This window comes from Lepeophtheirus salmonis, chromosome 5 (genome assembly GCF_016086655.4).
Source record: "Lepeophtheirus salmonis chromosome 5, UVic_Lsal_1.4, whole genome shotgun sequence".
Lineage (NCBI taxonomy): Eukaryota > Metazoa > Arthropoda > Copepoda > Siphonostomatoida > Caligidae > Lepeophtheirus > Lepeophtheirus salmonis.
Window position 1 is genome coordinate 11,964,678 of NC_052135.2, and position 20,368 is coordinate 11,985,045.

Consider the following 20,368-nt stretch of genomic DNA (forward strand, 5'->3'; position numbering starts at 1 on the left):
TCTATTTTTAGACCAATTGTAACTATGGTGAGGCCGAAAAATAATCTGTCCTCGGTCTGAGACCGCGGTCTGGACCGAAAAAACGGTCCAAAACAGTATAGAAAAAATCAATTAAGACCGAACCAAAAAAAATCTGGTGCTGAACTGAGTCTCAACACTAATATATACATAATTGAATTTAGAATGCTAAAGTGTCTCCTCTTTATAGCAATAATTCATGTTCTACCACCCAACCAAAAAAAAAAAAAAAATATATATATATAAAAGGCAGCTTATAATAACAAGAATCTTAATTTAGTAATACCATATGTCTCGCTCACGCCTTTTCCTTGTGCTTATTGGTTCTTTACAAGCACGACATCCATAAATATTGATACATATTGCACCTCGTGACCTTTATTGCTTCACGCAACCTTTCCTCCGGAAAACAGAAGCCAAAATCAGTTGGTAGTTTGGCAATTCTTTGCAACTATCGAATTCAATCATTATTGGGGATTGTTCATAGCTTGAAAGAAGCAGATTCTAATTTAACCAATCAACGTTTAGAACATTAATTAGCGGGGGGGAGAAATCTCGACAGCTGAAAACAAAATACACTGTATTTTTTTTTTCTGTGTTAGATATGCTACCCCCTTTTATCGATTGCATATCGATCTAATAATTAATTAATGTTGACAAGAGAGGTTGCTCGATTGTTAAAATATTGCTAAGTTCCGACTTTTCTTTATTATTTATTTTATAAGAGTATAAGTTAATATCATAAATACTCAACATCTACCTTTTATTTTCTACTTTATTCCCCTTCAATTTTGTATTGTGTAGATATATGTTGTGTACAAGTTCCGATTTTGTACAACTTATAACGTGGTTAAGTAAATTACTTTGATGATAATTGCGTAATTATTGAATATCCTATGGATCAGGGGCGTCTGCAGAATTATATATATATATATATTGGAGGGGGAAGTTGGATTTTTGGGAAAAAAAAATAATTCCAAAATTAAATTTATATGAAAAAAATATATATATTTATTCATAGACAATTCAATTTTTTGAAAAAGAATTTCTAAAATTAAATTTCAAATATAAAATATTTTGGAAAAAATTCAATTATTATATTTTTATTTTTAAAAAACTCAAAAATCTACAGGCATTCTCACAAATTTAAATTTTGTGAGAAAAATTTCAAAAATGCAGAGCTGTTACGAAAAACAGAAACACAAATGACAAATGACTTTAATTGGGGGAAGACTAATTTTAAATATTAAATTATATGTAAAAGATACATTTATGCTTTAATATATATATGAGGGCGAAACTTCCCAGGGTGAAACTGCCCGGGGCGTAACACCCTAGAACCATAATAAAGATGTCATTTTAATAGATCAAATTGAAATGATAGTATCAATTAATAGCTGGTAATTAGAATGACCATTGGTGTAATTAAATAATGATTTTAGGATGAAGAAATTGCAAATTGTACAATTTGCTGAAACAAGTTTCAACTTTTAACCAACATTGAACGAGTATAAACCTTTATTGTATCACGCAACCTTTTCTACAAAAAGAAACAGGAAGACGGACCAAAATCAGTTAGTAGTCCGGCAAATTCTTCCCGTCTATGGAATGGTTAATAAATCATTACTAGGAATTGCTAATTATAATTTAACCAATTACCGTTCATAAAACTGATTAGGGGGAAAGAAGGAGAAACATCGACAGCCAACAACAAAATCCAATGTATCTTTTTGTGTTCGTAGGTAACTCCGTGATAAGTAGACACTATTATTCTCTTTGCATACGTATTGTCATGACATGCGTATATTTACTCACATATTATATATATACATACATATAACTTTCTCCGTAAAGCAAACCATTATCATCTGGAAGTAATTTTCACTTCTTATATTAATGTTTTTTATTTGTTTTTTTTTTGTTTTTAAACAAAAAAATATGTACATTAATTCACTTTTCCTTGTTTCTACTTTGAATAGTCTTCAATATTATCTTATAGTATATAGAATTATGTACAAGGTTGTGCCCGGTTCAAGTTCAGCGATTCTATCGGTCACAGTCTTGGTTCTTTCATTTCAAAGCTTTCGGTCTCGCTTATTTTTAATAAAGGCTCAGTTTGGTAAGAGGCACTTAAAATAAGGGGCGTTGATAGAAAATTCCGGCACGGGAAAGGATATTAGATAGAAACAGGGATGCAGCTATCTTATGCACAGAGTGCATAATTCCCAAAGTTTCAGCAGGGGCTCCGAAAGCTAAGGTTGCTTAAGGCAATGGTTTTCAATATGGGGACCGTAAGGGGAGGCTGCTAGGGGGTTGGGGGTGATTTTAATATTATGAATAGTATATGTGTAATTCATTTTAAAAATTGTGAAGAAATAATATGAAAATATTAGTCTCGTAGTACTTAAGAAAAAAATAGCAGTTGTTATGATTGACTTTATTTCGCTAACTACGTCATGATTTGGAGCTTTTTTTTTCTTCCCCCCGCCTTTTTGTGGGAAGGGTTGCGTGATGTAGATGGAATATTAAAAGAATATACCACAAAGCAATAAACAATATATTGCGGTTTCGGTTCGACTTTGTCGATTCCGGTTAATTCGCTTCACAAACTGGAAGAGCTAGAGTACAATGTAGATACTACCTTGATCTAACTTTATAATATTTATTTTTGAACTCTGTTTCTCTATTCTTTCACGTGTTTAATAATTAATCATTGATTCCTGTTTACAATTTCTCAATAGATTAGATAACTTATTTCAATGAACATTGAACATACATATTTAATTCCATGTATCCAATCAATGATGTCATTAACACTTTTTTAGGGAGGTTTCAGACCCTCTCTCCTATCACTCCCAAATAATTATTCACATTGAGGCACAAAGTCTAGAATACTTAGGGTTAAGACTAGAGGCTCCTACTTGTGGGGGCACCAGCATATTTTTTTTATTTTAACATATAATTTTGCAATAACATAACAAAATTCAGCTCCGTCTTTTGAGAATGAAAGTCTATTCTTTAGTGTTGGCAATATAGGTATATTGGCCAACCAAGAATAAATTGACTCTTCAGCACAGAGAGGAACTAACTCTTTAAATAATTTTACTTTCAAATTATTTACAACTAATTATTATCATAATTATGATTGATATATTAACGTCTTTTCTCGTCAATCCCTAAGCAATAAAAAGTTAAACATTAAAAAAAAGTAAATCATTTTGTTATTGTTTATGTAATTCCTTCATACTTAATATAAATAAGGAATCGGAATTGTTTGAAATTTTGGTATCAGTACATCCCTAAATAATTATTTCATTCTTCTGTTTATAAGATTTTTTAGGATTTTTCTTTAGGATCTAGCTCAATTATATATATATATATTTATTTATTTACTTTTTTTTTGTTTTATTTTTTTGAGCTGATATTTATATTCATTCTAAACTCTGAATGAGTTAAGTTAAGTCATACTTCATTATTATGTATTAAACTTACACTTTTTGACGAAATATCGTAAAGGTTTGACAACAGCTATAGTCTTTCGCATAAGTATTTTGTTAAATTTGTGGGATGACGTTTTTTTATATAGTCGCAAAATTTATATTATTTAAATATTGTCCAATAAAACCAAGTTTGACAATATTAATTTCACTTTTTTCAAATTAATTAAAAGTTTGACGAAAACCATTGTCTTTTACACAAAATATTTCTAAATTTGACTACATACATTCTGTCATGTAGGGAGGGGGAGGTATATTATTTTATCTTCCACATTATATCATTACCAGATCCTAAAAATACATTGTGCATATCCTGGAAATAACATATTATATGATACTTATTAAATATTCAAAATGTGGGTATTTTAAAGAGTTCTTACGTCTTAAAGGATGCATTCTTATTCTCAAAAGACAAGCATTTAAACATATTGTGTTCTGCATACGGAATCCATAAATTGCAAAAAAAAACACCGATGACCATCTGTTCCTTAGTTGTCATCTGTAACTTCAAATTGAGCTATGATTTGAATATTTATATCCTCATACAGTAGAACCTCGACCGCCTCAGTAGTCCACATATTTGGAATTTGACGAGAAATGGCGAAATAAAATAGGCTCAGAGCACGAACAGAACTTTTGGAATTCGACCCGACTCAAATAATTTTTTGAAATAAACACAATTCGTACTTTCATAAAGTGACACTAGTTAGCGTTGTTGTTAAGCGGTTTTACACATTGTAATGTTCCAAACTTTTGCTGTATTTTAGTGTGTGTGTTTTTTGTGGTTTTATACTCTTTTTTAGACAGAAAAAAACATGGATTTTGATAAAGACAAGGCAGATATTATTCAACTCTGAAAATATTTCTTCGAAATATTTTTATTAAATAGGAAACGTTCAATAAAAACTTGGTGGTTTAGAACAAAATGATTCGTTTTCGAAATTTTCTTGAGAAGGAAAAAGAATTGATCCAAAACTCCAATGCATTGCTTCTTGACGGTCCTCGGGAATGAATTAGCGTCGAGCCGGGATTCTACTATATGTATAATGCAATTTCTTGGGGAAGGATAGTAGAAGTCAAAAGTCTGACATCTTTTTCTACTTTTCAAAACATTAACTCATGAGTCATGAACTGAATCCATGACTCTAAGTCGGGAGGATTTATGATTTTAAATATATATAGTATATATATATTGCGTACAAGTTACGAATTTGTACAACTTGCACCCAATAAATGAATAATTTTAAAGGAAATTTGGATGAGGATAAGGCAATAGTCAAATATTCCATGGACAATTGATATATGATGTAATTTTTGAATATTTTAATACAAATTACCAAAATAGAACTATTCTGTGCGCATTATAATAGTTCCTTGCACACTCAGGGCCATTTTCAGAATTATATTTTGGGAAGAGGGCTTGATTTGTGGAATTTTAAGAAAAAAATTGAAGAAAAAAAAAAATTGGAAACAAATTTTAATATAATTTTTTTGGAAAAGAATGTAAAATATTACATTTTTGGAAAAAAATTGAAAAAATCTATTACTATTTATAAAAAATATATTTTTTTGGAAAAAAATGTAAAAGTGTTACAGCTGTTCAGCAAAAAAATTTTTTTGGAAAAATCAAAAATTTTAATTTTTTGGAAAAAGTTATAAATTTAATTTTTTTAAAGAAAAATTTCAAAAATCCATAGCCATTCACAGAAAATTAGATTTTTTTTAGAAAAAAAAATTCAAAAATTAAATTTTCGCATTAAAAATAAATGAAAAATTAAATTCTTAATCAAATATTACATTTTTTGAAAAAAAAAATCAAATTTTCTAGTAAAAAGCAAAAATTCCTTAATTTGGGATGGCTACTGCCCCTGTAGACCACCCCTTGGTGATGCCCCTCCCACTAAAAAAATACATAATAAAAATGACGTATGTTATTTAAATAATTCAATTAAGACGACTAATTTGCAATATCGACAATTGGCTTATACAAGTTGCAACTTGTACACAACATATACCGGGTCGTGCGAAATAGATGTACCACTAATCAACGTAAGCAAACTTTTGCTCCTCCTGAGTCTCAATTAAGTCAGACGTGATAGATTACTTAAAGACATTTATTAAGCATACAATGACAGATTTAATTTATGAGATTGCCCTCCATTCCTCTCAATGACGCCCTTTAAGCTGCCACGGAAGGTGGTGCACACTCTGGCAATGTAGTCCCTTCTCATGAGCTTCCACTCCTTCTCCACGGAGGAATTCAGGTGAAAGACATTGCTGTAGCGTGATCTACAGGACTTGGACTCTACTTCCCACCAGATAGAGTAATCCAAAGGATTCCAATATGGGCTCAGAGGAGGCCAGAAGTTCTTGGACCCAAACTCCATGTTTTCTTACATCCAGGCTTGCACAACATTGGCTGTGTGGAGGGTTACCCCATCCAGCTGGAAGATGTAGGACGCCTTGCCCGAATTGTCTTGAACCAAATCAGCGGCCCAAACATCATACAAGAGGCCGTATATTTTTTCTTGCACACGTGGTGGCGGTATTCAAAAGTGTCTTCAAAGCAAACAACCCAACAATTTCAGGTGTGCTGTAGCCGGCACAAATCAAAGTAGCAATCTGATTTCTTTTTGCTTCTATTTTGTGTTTACAGAAATGATAGAGGCGATTGCAATAGCTTATTCGAAAGCTTAAAAAGTCAGCTGTCGCGTGAAACATCGGAAATTAACGAATTACAATAAATATACCACGAAAAATTAATCTATAGTAGTGGTACTTCCATTTTGCACGACCCGATACAATATAAATATTTGTGAGTGATGGGACGATTCAAAAAATAATTCCGATACCAATTCAAATACGCTTCTAGTAAAAATTCCTGATGACAATTGCGATTCTTAAATATTTTAAATAATATTTAAAAAATACAATTTTGGTATAAATTTCTAAGAATTACTGTTGATAAAATAAATGGTCTTCCTTTATTTAACGTAAATAATATTTTCATTAAATAAAGGAAGACGATTCCTCTGCCCAGTGAGCTTTTTCCACGATGAATTTTCCCAGGGCGAGTAATCCCACGGCAAACGTTCCAAAGGCGATTTTTTTTTACAAAAACCAGCTTTCCTAAACTAATTTCCCAGAAATAACAATATCTGTAGTGACCGCATGTGTTTAGAACACATTTGCTCACGTTTAGTTTGTGTTCAATTTCTTTCTACTCTGTTTTCGAGCATTTTTTATCATACATTATTTTATTGCAGTATTTATAAAATTAAAAGACTCAAGTAAGAAATTCACATGGTCGTTTTTTATATCTTGACGGATATATTTAATATTATTATTTTTTTTCATAACTTAAAAAAGTAATAAATAGTTAAATACCAGTAACAGATAATTTACATAAGAATCGGAAATTAAATATTATTTTCCCAATGCTGATGCGGATTCCAGAAAAACACCCGATTTGGATTTTTATTAATCGTCCCATCACTAATATTTATTATATTTTTAAAATATGGACTAAACTCTAATTGTTCCTTCCAATTTGCAGTAAGCAAAATAGGATATGTTTGTTGTTTTTTTAAATAATATATTTAATATCCAACTCACATTATTATTTAAATTTCCAATGACGTAATGAAGGAACAATTCTATGTTTAAGTTTATGATTATTTTTTTATCAACTAGATTTCTTGGAATTACATACAGACTCTATATCCTTGACTCTTTATCAATACTGTGCTTCTCTTTATAAAATTTAATGTTGCTCATTAAAACAGAAATATAATTTGGGTTTATGTGTATTCAATGACGTGACTATGCATAATAATTAGAAAATAAAAGTCAGACCTCTTCGACATTGTTGTGCTGTTTTAAAATATTTTATGTATTCACATAATATTATTATATACTATAGGTATTTGTAGGAAATAAATATACTTCATATATGTATGTAGGGTAGGGTGGGGTCAAATGAATGTATTTTAATTTTCAGTTCATACCTGTTCCGTTTCAAATATTATAAGCTTTTATTTGAAATAGTTAAATATATCTCATACAATGGGCTATCAAACTATATGAATGTCATCAGATTTATATATTTTTTGGGGGCAATATGTTCTTTAAAAATATAGTATTCTCTGAAAGAATCAGCCAAATAAAAGTTCCTGAAACTCAGTCTAATAAAAATGCAAGGTTATACCATAACGCGTGTACTCCTGATGTTTGACAAACTTTTAATATTGACGTCATAGTAAATGAGTGGTTGCGTGTTTCGTCAAAATCCGCCTGTCTTGCACAGCAGTTGGTACAATACATCAGATTGAAAATTCTAGGAAGCCCGATTATGACATGATGGTCTAACCTTGCTGAAACTCAAAAAAACACAAATTAGGTAGAGCTTCTTATATGTATACGTTTATTCATTACATTATATCATAAATTTTTAAGAGTGTAAGGATTTTTTTCATATATAAATTAGGTTACTCAAAGAATCCCTTTTTTTTTTTTTATCGTGGAGTCAAACGTGGCTAGTCCAAGAGACAGAAAACTATGACTGTCCAGCAGCTGCTGAACCGATATTAATCCAGGTAACCTCGGGAGAGGTTATTGTTTTATGGTGGCTTTGGACTAAACTCCTCCAGGCAACAGTGCACATATTCCTCGGCTCAAGGACACAAAGTAAAATGAAATTATTATATGGCTATGTCGACAAATATATGTGGTGTGCCTCAAAAAAAAATTCAAGTCATATACTCTTTCTAATCTTCTTACTCCACCTACTAATAACAACATACCTACTCTCCCTCCCCGGATTTACTTGCTTCTTCGAATTAAGATATTTCTTTTTTCTCGATATAAAATAAAACACGGAAATTCTTCATACTTTTATAACGAGTAGTTCAATCAAAATATGCACACTTAGAATTTTAAACTTCAACAAAAAAATTATATAAATAGATGTGTGTCTGAACTCTTTTAATCATTAATGTTGCTGCCTTTTGCGGCAATGAGGGCTTGCAGGCGGGAGCAGAAGGCCTGTCACCCCCTGCAGATGTATTCCTCTGTCATGGCGTCCCAGTGCTGACTGACAGTGAATTAAGGGTCTAGGTGTTTTGATGACGGACACTTCAGTCCTTCCCTTCGATATGCACCCAAAAGCAGTAGTCGATGGGGTTGGCATCAGGGCCCTAGGGGGGCAAAAAGAGTATTGCCACGAAGCAGAAGGGTTTCTTTCATTTTTAGTGTCAAAAGTGACCTTTCCACCCTTATAAGGCTCTTTCCACACACTTTTTTGATAGTCCTCTGGACAGTCTTGTGTGATATCTAGGATATTATCTTTAACTCCTCCTTGTCCAAGAGGCATTCTTCCTTTCCAACGTATTGGACTTGATTCCGGGATAGATGGTGATCCTGGAGAAGCCCGAATGCTTAGAGAGTGCGAATTGAAATTCTCAATCAAGTGTCATTTTCTCGACTTGTACGTAAGATAGAGAGCTTTAGGTTTGTTTTGTTTTGTAACTAATTGTTAATGCTTTAATATATCGAAATATGAGTTAATTTCATTTACTCAACCTTCATTAATTATTGAATTAGTCAGTGTTTAGATTTCAATGGACCATCTGGTAAAATTGACAATAATTTATTATTTCAAAATTGACTAATACACAAAACGATAAGTTTTGTCATAATTAACTTTAGGTGGTAAAAAATGTAGGTAAGAGTCGTTCTATGAAGATGAGCTATAAATTTTGTTCAAAAGATATCTTCTTTCTTTTTTTTGTTATGCACAAACAAAAAGTCAAGTATGTGGGGTCAAATGGCTGTATCTGACTTTTTTCCCTTTATAGAAATTTTCTTGATTATTTTCCAAGTATAAATTAATGCTGCTTGGGTGAAATTGATAGCTAAGGCATTTAATACTAACATAAAACATTTGAAAAGACCATCCAATTTTTTTTTTTTGGGGGGGAAATGTACCTAGTAAATACCACTGAGGGGCGTCCACAGGGGAGGGGCATTAGCTTTTAATTTGGTGGGTCATAAATGCCTCTGAACAATAATAGTCCCGAATTACTATAATTCCAGATATATCAGAATTCAGATGACTGAGAGAAAAACTGAGATCAATTTTAGATTCTGCGCTCATAGATAAATTCGATTATTGTCTTCAATTCATTTGTACAAAATCCCCCTCTCCCTAATTGTTCCCCTGTGTTATTCAAACATGAGTATGACAAATATGACCTTATTTGATAAGTATATTTTTTTTTCACTCCAGGATTCGCAAATATGAATTTTTATGCTTTATCGGTAAAATATATGTTATGTGTATGTGAGTACTTTGAGAAAATATGAAGAAAAAATTTATACTGCAAGTTCAAGCCTAGTCTCTATTTCAAGTCCTTGTATTTCATGAGTTCCTTGAGTTCATGTCCACATAATATTAAATAACTTTTAAAGAGTATTTTATATCCAGTAAAAAAAAATGACTTTAGAATCAGGGGCGTCCGTAGGGTGTGAGTTGGATTTTTTGCTTTTTACGAGAAAATTAAATACTTGAATTTTTTTTTTTCTAAAAATTGGAAATTTAATGTAATTTTTTAAACTTTTTTCCAAAAAATTAAATTTTCTGTGAATAAATTTAATATTTGAAAATTTTTTACAAAAAATTTTATATTTAAAAGTTATATTTTTTTAATGAATTTATATGTATTTTGGAAACTTTTTCCCACAAAATTTAATTTTTTGTAAATAACTATGTATTTTGTTATAACTTTTTATGAATTGCTATGGGTTTTTGAAAAAAAAAAATCATATTTAAATTATATTTTTTAATAGCTGTGGATTTTGGAATTTTTTTTCCAAACAATATACTTTTTGAAATTTAATTATTCAATATTTTTTTCAGGATTTTTTTTTTTTTTTTTTAATTTTTTTGCAAATCAAAATTCCAAAAACCAATGTATATATATATATATATAGACGTCTTTGTTATAATTCAAGTGGAGTTGCGAGTCTAAGTCAAGTCTTTGATTGTGCGATAAAGTTGAGACCCATGTTTTATTTATTAAACTACTCAAATAATTAATTTACAAATGAATTTAGTAAGACATACAGTCAATAAATACAGGCATAATAATGCCTAGTTGTTTGTATGTAGATCGACATTTTTATCCTTATCTTTAGCGCATATTAATCCTTGATAACAACCTGGATAATATGAAACATTTGATTAATTAATATTATTGATTTAAGCAATCAATCTTTAAAGGTCAACTGAACATAGATTAAGTATTATGTGAGGGTTAAAATATGTGCTTTGTAAATATGGCAAATCCTATTTGTACTAGTGATTTGAAAACATGAATAATTATAGGAAGGTAGCTTGGTATATTTGTATAATGGAGGTACATTATGGTGAGGAGTGGGGTTCAACTTTTTTCGAATTTCCATTACGGCTAGTGCGGAAAAGTTGTCAATTGCTATTCATTTTTGTGAATAGCTATGGATTTTTGATTTTTTTAACCAAGCTGCCCCCCCCTCCTAAAATATATATTCCTGTGAAAACCCCTGCACTAGTAGTTTGAGGTAAATTAATTTTATTAGTAGGCCTTTTGGGGAAACGCTTAAAAAAGTTACCCGACCTCTGATTTTGAAGATCATTAATATACTAAACCTAGACTTTGAATGCATAAGATTAGTTATTTAAAAAATACCTAATATGGATGTATATATACATAAATCCTATTTGTACATTCATTTCATGATGATGTACGAGGTGTGTTCAAAAACTAAGGTGACTTTGTATTTTTAGGAAAATATATTAATTTATTTATCAACATTTACTCAGATATAATTCACTTGTGTCAAGGCTTTTTCCAATCCTCGAAGCACTTTTCGGTGTATATTTTGGGAACAAAAAAAAAGTAAGGTGGTTCCAAATATGGTGGCAGAGCCATGATTGTGGTTTTGTTTTTTTGTTTTTGCCAAAAAAATATCCCACAAGCAAAGGGGCATTATCGTGATGCAAAAACCATGAATTGTTTTTCCACTATTCCGGAAGTTTTCTTCGTATTGTTTCTCGCAAACGACGCATAACTTCAAGATAATAATCTTTATTGACCGTGTTACCTTATGGTACGAACTCCTGATGCATACCGCCGCTCTAGTTGAAAAAAAGGTACAGTGAACAAAACTTTAACATTTGATCGAATCTTCACGGACATCTTGGAAGAGTTTGTACGGCTTGGTAAATTTATTTTATTTTTGTCTCAGAACTGTTTCACCGTATGCCACGATCAACATTTCAAGTGTTTTGGAGCACTTAATTTCATTTTTTTCACAAAATTTGATGCAAAGTCTTTGATCCATGTTTTTCAATAGCAAAAAAATCGTTGAACAAGCGAAATACTTCTAACCGGTATGCCTCTCACAAACAATCTATACATATTAAATAGCTCAAACAGTAAATATATGTATGTTGGTGGCGAGTGTACTTGCATTAAAAAATAGAAAAGTCGAGCATACCAATTATACGAAATTTGAAAAGTCACCTTACTTTTTGAACACACCTCGTATAAGAGTATGTTTTGTGCACTGTTACCAACATAACAAGTATGTACACGATTGATCCTTCTGATGTTCAGATATGATAATAGCTTGTACATTGATCAGTTGTACAATGTATGTAAAATAAAAAAGAAAATGTCTTGGAGTCAGGGAATTTCGACATACTGTTATGATGATGATCATGCCTAGGTCAATGTCACATGGGCAAGTAAGCGTGTTATTTTAGTGCGACATTACGAAATGATTTGTTTTAGTAGTATTATTATTAGTCTATGTACAGTTTTTCCGTTTATTTTAATTATAATCTCTTTCTCTTGGAAAAGGCTTGTTTGCCTATTCTTATACTATGATGATGGATGGATGCATGAACAAACAAAAAGGTGACTATTAATTGTTATGAGGAATACTTCCTTCAATCCTTCTTATTTGGTAAACTTTAAGGTATTATATTTGTTGTATGTAGGTATCTAAATATTATGTACGTTTAATAACCTTAAAATATCGTCGTAATTATGACTATGTTTCATTACCAATTACAGCATAACGCATTGGAGTAGTACTGTAACTAGTAAGGAGTCTTTTTAAATGATAATAATAATAGTTATTTAAAGCTATCAAAGACTCAGGCACAGGTGTTGTTATATGCAGGGCATGTGTACGTAGCTAGTTATAGGTAGAGCCCCGTTTATTGTTGTTACTATAAATAATTATATTGATGATTATAATTATTATACATGGATACATATTCGAACAAGGGTATCCTGGGGAAGAATTGTTAATAGTATCTCTTTGATTGAATTGTTCTCATAGTTAGTAGACACGTTGCTTAGATACTATTCATTAAACGTTCCCCTTTTCGGCTTCATATCCTTCCCCCTCAAACCAAACCTTTTCTACGAAGGACATTCAATAAAAAAAACTTACTTTGACAATGTTAGAAGCTCCTCTCAGGCCATTTTAATTTGAAAATAATGGGATTATTGCCGTCAAAATGTGACATTTTAAGTCTTTATGTCAAACTATAAGTAAAAAAATGTACTTCTCATATTTATTTAGTATTTTATGTATGAATAAAAAATATCATGCATCTTGTTTTTAATAATTATAGGAGTCTAATATGTGCTACTCAATGAATTGTAGTTGTTCTGTTTTATGGAAGATAATGTTCTTCCGTTCTGTTCAACAACTTTCACTTCAACCAGGAAGAATAGTTGCTATAACATGAGAAGCCTCAAACTTTACCCAAGTCAGTTTTTTAATTGTCCCCAGCAGAAAAGGCCATTGTGCAGGGGAACAAATATTCACCCCACAACGATACAGTCTATTATACAGGGGGGGCGTTCACCAAGGGTGGGATGGAGGGCCAGTATCCCCCCCCAAAAAAAAAAAAAATATATATATAAATTTTTGTTTTTTACCAAAAAATTTAATTGTCTGTGAATAACTATGGATTTTGAAATTTTTCTCCAAAAATTTAATCTTAGAAATTTTTTCCCAAAAAATTTAATTGTATTTCAATAATTATGGATTTTTGAAATTTTTCTTCAAAAAATTTAATATTTGAAATTTATTTTTAGATTTTTTTTACCAAAGAATTTAATTTTTTGAGAATAGCTATGGATTTTTCAATTTTTTTCAAAAAAATTGTTAGTTTTAAATTATTTTTTTCCCAAAAACCAAGCCCCCGCCCCCAATATAATCCTGCGGATGCTCCTGTTATACATACATAACGCAATGTGTTGCCTTTTGGGACATCAAAGATTGAACTCAATATCCTTCAAGGGAGCTTATTTTTTAGAGTCCCTTTTGATTCTGCGAGTGCAGCTTATCAAAAATGCGTATTATGTAACTTTAAAGGGTTTGAAGAAGACAGGAATAACAAAAAGGGTGGGTCTCTTCTCCTATAATGACTATTATTATAGCGTAGAGAAGTAGGAAGTTATTCCATCTATGAGGCTCTACAAACTACTTTTATAAAGTAAATGATTCGGGAGAAATGATTCATTGGATTTTATATACAAATATTGTACATATTATGGGCTCCCAATAGATGAAAACTCTCAATGGGTATAATGTGACAACAATTCGTGCTTTGAATAAAAAATTAGAGGACAAGATTCAGGAGGTAAAAGGGAAAGGATGCAAGCAGTCCACAAGTTACCTACTTTTTGAGAATAATTTGATCATCGTGTATTTTACATTGCATTCCCTCCCTGATGTTCATAAGAATGTGATCCACCAGGATGATGTTGTGGGCATGGTTAAATCGGCAGGACTATTTGGGGAGGGGGAGCATGGTTTTTAGACTTAATTGAAGAAAAAAAATCCAAAAATTAAATTTTTTTGGAAAATAATTTCGAAAATCCACAGATATTCACAAAAAATTTCAAAAATCAATAGCTATTCACAAAAAATTATATTTTTTGGGGAAAAAATTCTAAAATTATATTCCAAATATTAAATTTTTCGGAGAAAAGTTTCAAAAATCCATAGTTATTCTCAAAAATTATATTTTTTGGGGAAAAAATTATAAAATTAAATTCCAAATATTAAATTTTTCGGAGAAAAGTTTCAAAAATCCATAGTTATTCTCAAAAATTATATTTTTGGGGAAAAAATTATAAAATTAAATTCCAAATATTAAATTTTTCGGAGAAAAATTTCAAAAGTCCAGTTATTCTCAAAAATTATATTTTTTGGGCAAAAAATTCTAAGATTAAATTTCAAATAAATTTCAAAAATTATTCTCAAAAATATTTTTTTGAAAAAAAGTTCTAAATAGAAAAATTTCAAATATTACATTTTTCTATTAAAATTTTCTTTAAACTATTCAGAGACAATTAAATTTTTTTAGGAAATAATTTGAAAGATTGGATTAAATTTCAAATATTAAACTTTTTGAAAAAAAAAAAATCAAATATAAAATTTATAGTAAGAATCACAATTCCTTAATAAGGGGGGGCTACAACAACCCTGTGTATAGTGAATTCTAGCTAAGAGCAATATCGTATTTTGTATGTTCTGAACTTGGGAAAAGAAATAGAAAAGAAAAGACGTTCTCTTCCAGATGACAAGTTTTAATTTCTTTTAGTTACTTATCCATATATATAAATATGTTTTATCTCTTCTTCTTCCCCCTCTCTCTCCCTGTTACTCTTATTATCTATCTATCTGTCTTTGCATACGTAGATTGTACAAGCCTTTGAATGATTTCCCCTTTTTTTCCTCGTCTTCTTCTCTAAGCAGCTTGTTCACCTTCTTCCCTGTGGGCTATAAACGTTTTTTTATATTTATTTTATTGTTGCAAATTCCCCCTTGCAACTATGCTTGGAATATTAATGTATGTATTGTTGAGGAGCCCATGATGTTTTTAATAGTAGGCTTAAAGTTAAATGATATATTTATTCTCAAGGATTGAGAGGGAAAGTATGTATACTGTTTAGTGGTTATGCGTATTAGAAACTTTAGAAAGAAAGACTGTCGTCGTTCTTCACCATGATGACCCTCTTTTTCCTTAAACATTATATACGTCAATAAATATATTACATATAATATGTTCTGATGTATCAATGAATCACTCGTTAGATTTGTGTGTGCTTGAGCACTCGTTCAAGCCCTCTGTATGTGTGTTACTTACATATATATATGTATAAATTTCTTAGACACACATAACATGTGTAGTATGTTATCTTGGTTTACGTTGATCGGCCCGATCCTTACAAATACATGCATACAGAACATATTCGTCTAATAATTTTTTTTTTAAAAAAGCTTAAAGAGAGAGAAGACGAAGCAATAGCAGGGAAAAATTGATACGCGAGCGTCCTTCTCTTGGATTGTGGAGAATAACACAGTCACTCAAGTCATAGAAACATTATTAGTCAGTGTTTTTTTTTTCCTTGTAGTAAAATGAGAAGAGGATCTCCTTGAAGAAGACAAGGAGGAGGAGGACAGAGTTATAGTCATTCATAATAGTAATACATCACATCGTTGAAAAAAGATTTGTGAGTGGAGTACTTTTTTGAGCTACTGCTTCTATTGCTCTTGGATGTGTTCCACTACTTAGTAATATTATCATATATTTGTTTAGGCTTAAAATGGATGAAAATTCGAGTAATATCCCCGAGATTGAGCTGATTGTGAAGGCATCAACCATCGATGGGCGTCGTAAAGGGGCATGTTTGTTTTGCCAGGAGTATTTCATGGATTTATATCTTCTTGCAGAGCTACAAAAGATATCCCTAAAAATAACAACGGTAGACATGAAACGTCCACCCCCTGACTTTCGCTCTAACTTTGAAGCAACACGACCTCCCATTCTCTTGGATTCCGGCATTGCTATTCTCGAAAATGAGAAAATTGAGCGACATATCATGAAGAAAATCCCGGGTGGACATAATTTATTCGTTCCTGACAATGATGTCAGCAAAAAAATTGAGAATCTGTATTCTAGATTTAAGCACATGATCCTCCGTCAGGATGAGCTTTCCATCAAGGCAGTAAACAACATTCTCTCGAAAATTGATGATGAGCTGTCTACGCGTGGGAGTAGATTTTTGACGGGCGATACACTTTGTTGCTTTGACACAGAGCTCATGCCTAGGCTTCAACACCTTCGAATTGCAGGAAAGTTCTTCCTCAACTATGAAATTCCTTCCGAATATACTAGTCTATGGAAATATATCAGGGAAATGTATGAGCTGGATGCATTCACTCAAAGCTGTCCCGCGGATCAAGATATCATTCATATCTATAAACTCCAGCAACCTCGCAATATGACATCCATGCAAAAAAAGAGTCATGAAGAACTTGAAGAACCCACCTATTCCCTCACACTTCCAGAGAGCATTTAACTAAACATCTTCATAAACATTCCACCATCCCATCATTCCAATTGAAGAAACAATCAGGACTTTTTTACATCTTAAAGTAGTAGAACGCAATCACTATTCCATTCTAGTTCACTTCATAATTATTTTCGGGCGCTCCTGGTTCACGTTCAACCCTTGCCCTACATACTTTAATAAATGTAAAGTTACATACATACGAAAGCCCTGACAAATGATATAAATAATTAATAAATACCCTTTTTAAATATAAAATTTGAATAAAACCTCCCAAAGCTTTCTTTCTTTCCTTCCTTCCTTCCTGTTAAGTGTTAATTGTTGCTGCTTACCTATTATACTCTTCATGGTGTACATTTTTAAACAAACAAATTGCAATACATTTTAAAATTATTCATTATTTTACTTATTTAAGAGCTACTCAGCAAAAAACAAATGGTCGACAAAATACCTACATATATTTGTAATAGAACAAAACGAGTAATAATAATGATCATTAGTCTTAATATAATTAGTTATTATTAAAGTTATAGCATAATATTCAGGTTCAGTTCATTTTATTTAAATGTATGTATGTGTGGTGGTATGTAGTCGTCTCGTGATGGACTGACCACTGACAAGTACTACATAATATTAAGTACCTTCATTCTATCAATATATTTTCATGTAGATTATCCATGTAAATGCATACATACGTGTTCTTCATTCTTTTGATTCCTATCCTTTTCACGTCCTTATCTTTATTGTATCACACAACCTCTCATTCGAAAAGAAACTTTGGTTAATGGCCCAAAATATGTTCATAGTTATTTGATAGTTATTAGCGATTACGAGAGTCGTTTGCAAAGTCCCAGAGATGACACTACTGGGGCGTATCGAGGTTATGTTTAGTTTGTAGCATCTCTTGGAAGAACAAACACATTTGGCATTTGTTTGAATCGAGGAATCAGTCGGAAAGATAATGGCGACTCTCTTTTGGATTCGCAAGGAATAATCCTTATCAAATATCGGGAAAAGGGTAAAACTATTACAGGTGCATATTATTCATCGTTATTGGAACGTTTTAAAACTGAATTGCAATTAAAAAGACCTCGATTGCCCCACAAATATAGTACTTTTCGATCACGACAACAGACCAGCAATTTTGTTTGCAAAATTAGAAATAGGGTTCCAACTCGAGATGCCCACAGCACTATTAATCTCACGCACCTTCACTCTTTTGTCATTCATCACTAAATATATCATGGATTTTATTGATGATTTCTGGAGTAGTAACTTCAACAGGGCGTCCAGAACGTTCAACGTTACTTGGACCCATATGGCCACTCCTAAAATTATGAAACCACTTTTAAACAGTTCTAATCGAAGGTTCAGACTCCCCATAATGTTTTAAAAGCTTCTTTTTAGTCTTCTGAGGCGTTTTGACTTTTATAAAGTAATGTTTAATCAACACACGAAATTTTTTTTTGCCCATTTTTTAAAAATCAATCCACTTCCTCAATTCAAACAAATGTCAAACAGAAAGAAATTGACCGATCTGTCTAAGTTGGTTTGTGTGCTTCCAAAGGATGCTACTAATTAAGGGAACCTCGATACGCGCCAGTAGTGCCATCTCTCGGACTTTGCACGGACTTTTCAGACGACCCTAGTAGATCATTCTAATTCGACCAATCAACGTTCAGAACATTGATTAGGAGAATACATGGACAGCTGGCAAATCTATACATGTATTTTTTATGTTAGTAAAGTAACGCTCTGTTGTATGTAGCCAAAGCTGGACTTTGATTGTATTAGTTAACATTTGTTTATAAGCTGTAATAGTCTCTTTAATAAAGAGCGTTTTCTCTAACATCATTAATTGGATCTTAATTGAAGGTGTCTTAGGTGCTCATAATTGATATTTGTACTATATAAAATGAACAAAGTTATCTTAAATCTAAAAAAAAAAAATCATCACATTACTTTAGAAATAAAAAAAAAGATTTTAATCAAAGTAGTAGTAGGTACTAAAAACCCCTATAAAATGGCTTCATTTGTAACTTATTGTTGTTGATTGATAAGAGATAAAAAAGGTGGATAATTAGGCGTATTGTCTACAATAGGATTGTATAACTATATAATATTTTAAAGAAATATTAGGGTCCAATATATAATAATAAAACTAGCCATTAGAGCAGTATTTTTTAATCTGGGTTCTATCAAATCCAAGCGACTCGGTGAATCAGTCTTAGGGTTCCATGGAAGTCAAACACACAAGATTGTTGATTACACGCTCCAATTAACCTATTTAGAAGGATTCGAGGAATATTCATATGAAACTGGTGGGGTTCAGAAGGAATAAAAAACAATTTTACGAAAAATTACATTTTTTGTAAAAAGCACAAATTCCTTAATTTGGAAGGGGCTACCGTCCTTCTAGCCCATCCCCTGTGGATACCCTTATTAATACCTCTAATCTGTTGGTCTCATTTTGACATTCAATAGTTCACTATTTTTCTTAATATTTAGGAAAAAGGTGAATTTTCATTTTTATAAAACTTAAAAAAACAGTATATTTTCCTTCATCTGTTTGCATTATTTTTCATAATTTGATTCTTGTATGATGTAAAACATTAACTTTAAGTATTATAAACTTAAAAAAGTGATACATTATTTTTATATTAATCAAGTGCCTTTGATTAGAATTTGTGTCATTTCATACTTTTCTGATTGATAAGACTATCAATTTGATGTATATGTATATAACAATATAGTGAATAAATATTCTTTAAGATATAATTAACAGTTGGCAACAAGAAAAATAAATAAGGCTAGCTGCCATATTTTATTGTTTATTTTAGTTTTTTCTTTCCCTTTTGTCCGTCGAGGTTGAGAAGGAATAAAAAAGTTAGTCGTTAATAAACTTATTGTAAAATTTTTTGTTCTTCTGGGAGTTAGTATATTGTATGAGTCATCCGTCGAGAGGTTTTGTGACTCTATAAGAGTATTCTTTTTTGTTCCGACTGAACATATTCTATATTTTTTCATTTTTCTTTCTTTACCGATAAAGATACTCTAAGGAAAGAGACGACATGCCGGTTAAAATAATAATGAATTAAAAAGTATTTACCTCAAATAGGTTCACTACACACCCTTGATTTAAAAAATACTATGGATATTTATAGAATGCGAGGAGAATAAAACTAATATGTATCTCTAACAATAATGCAAGTCAAAAGAGTTCATAGCGTAAATATGTAGACAATTTTATAGCCATCTGTATTCATGTTGATAAATTTAGTCCGTCTCCTCTTTCTTAGTTAGAGTATTTATATCTACAGGCAACGAATATTGCTCTAATTTTTTTATACAGGATTCTTAAATTTTATTCCCAGAGGTGTGTAAAATAAGTCCTAGAAAGCGGGAGTGGTTTTGTCTAGTTGACAAACCTTT

General features: G+C 31.2%; 2 protein-coding genes across 3 annotated transcripts in view; both read left to right on the plus strand.

Moving 5' to 3' along the window:
- LOC121118303 (uncharacterized) overlaps positions 1 to 20,368 on the plus strand; it is a 58,236-nt gene that overhangs the window by 20,842 nt on the left and 17,026 nt on the right. The window lies entirely within an intron of this gene.
- LOC121118304 (chloride intracellular channel Clic) lies at positions 15,468 to 17,333 on the plus strand. Its single transcript, XM_040712882.2, has 2 exons — positions 15,468 to 16,096; positions 16,183 to 17,333. The coding sequence occupies exon 2, from the start codon at positions 16,190 to 16,192 to the stop codon at positions 16,943 to 16,945; it is 756 nt and encodes a 251-aa protein (XP_040568816.1). The 5' UTR covers positions 15,468 to 16,096; positions 16,183 to 16,189; the 3' UTR covers positions 16,946 to 17,333.

Coding starts and splice junctions, on each gene's coding strand:
- LOC121118304 (XM_040712882.2), top strand. CDS start 16,190: ATGGATGAAAATTCGAGTAATATCCCCGAGATTGAGCTGATTGTGAAG.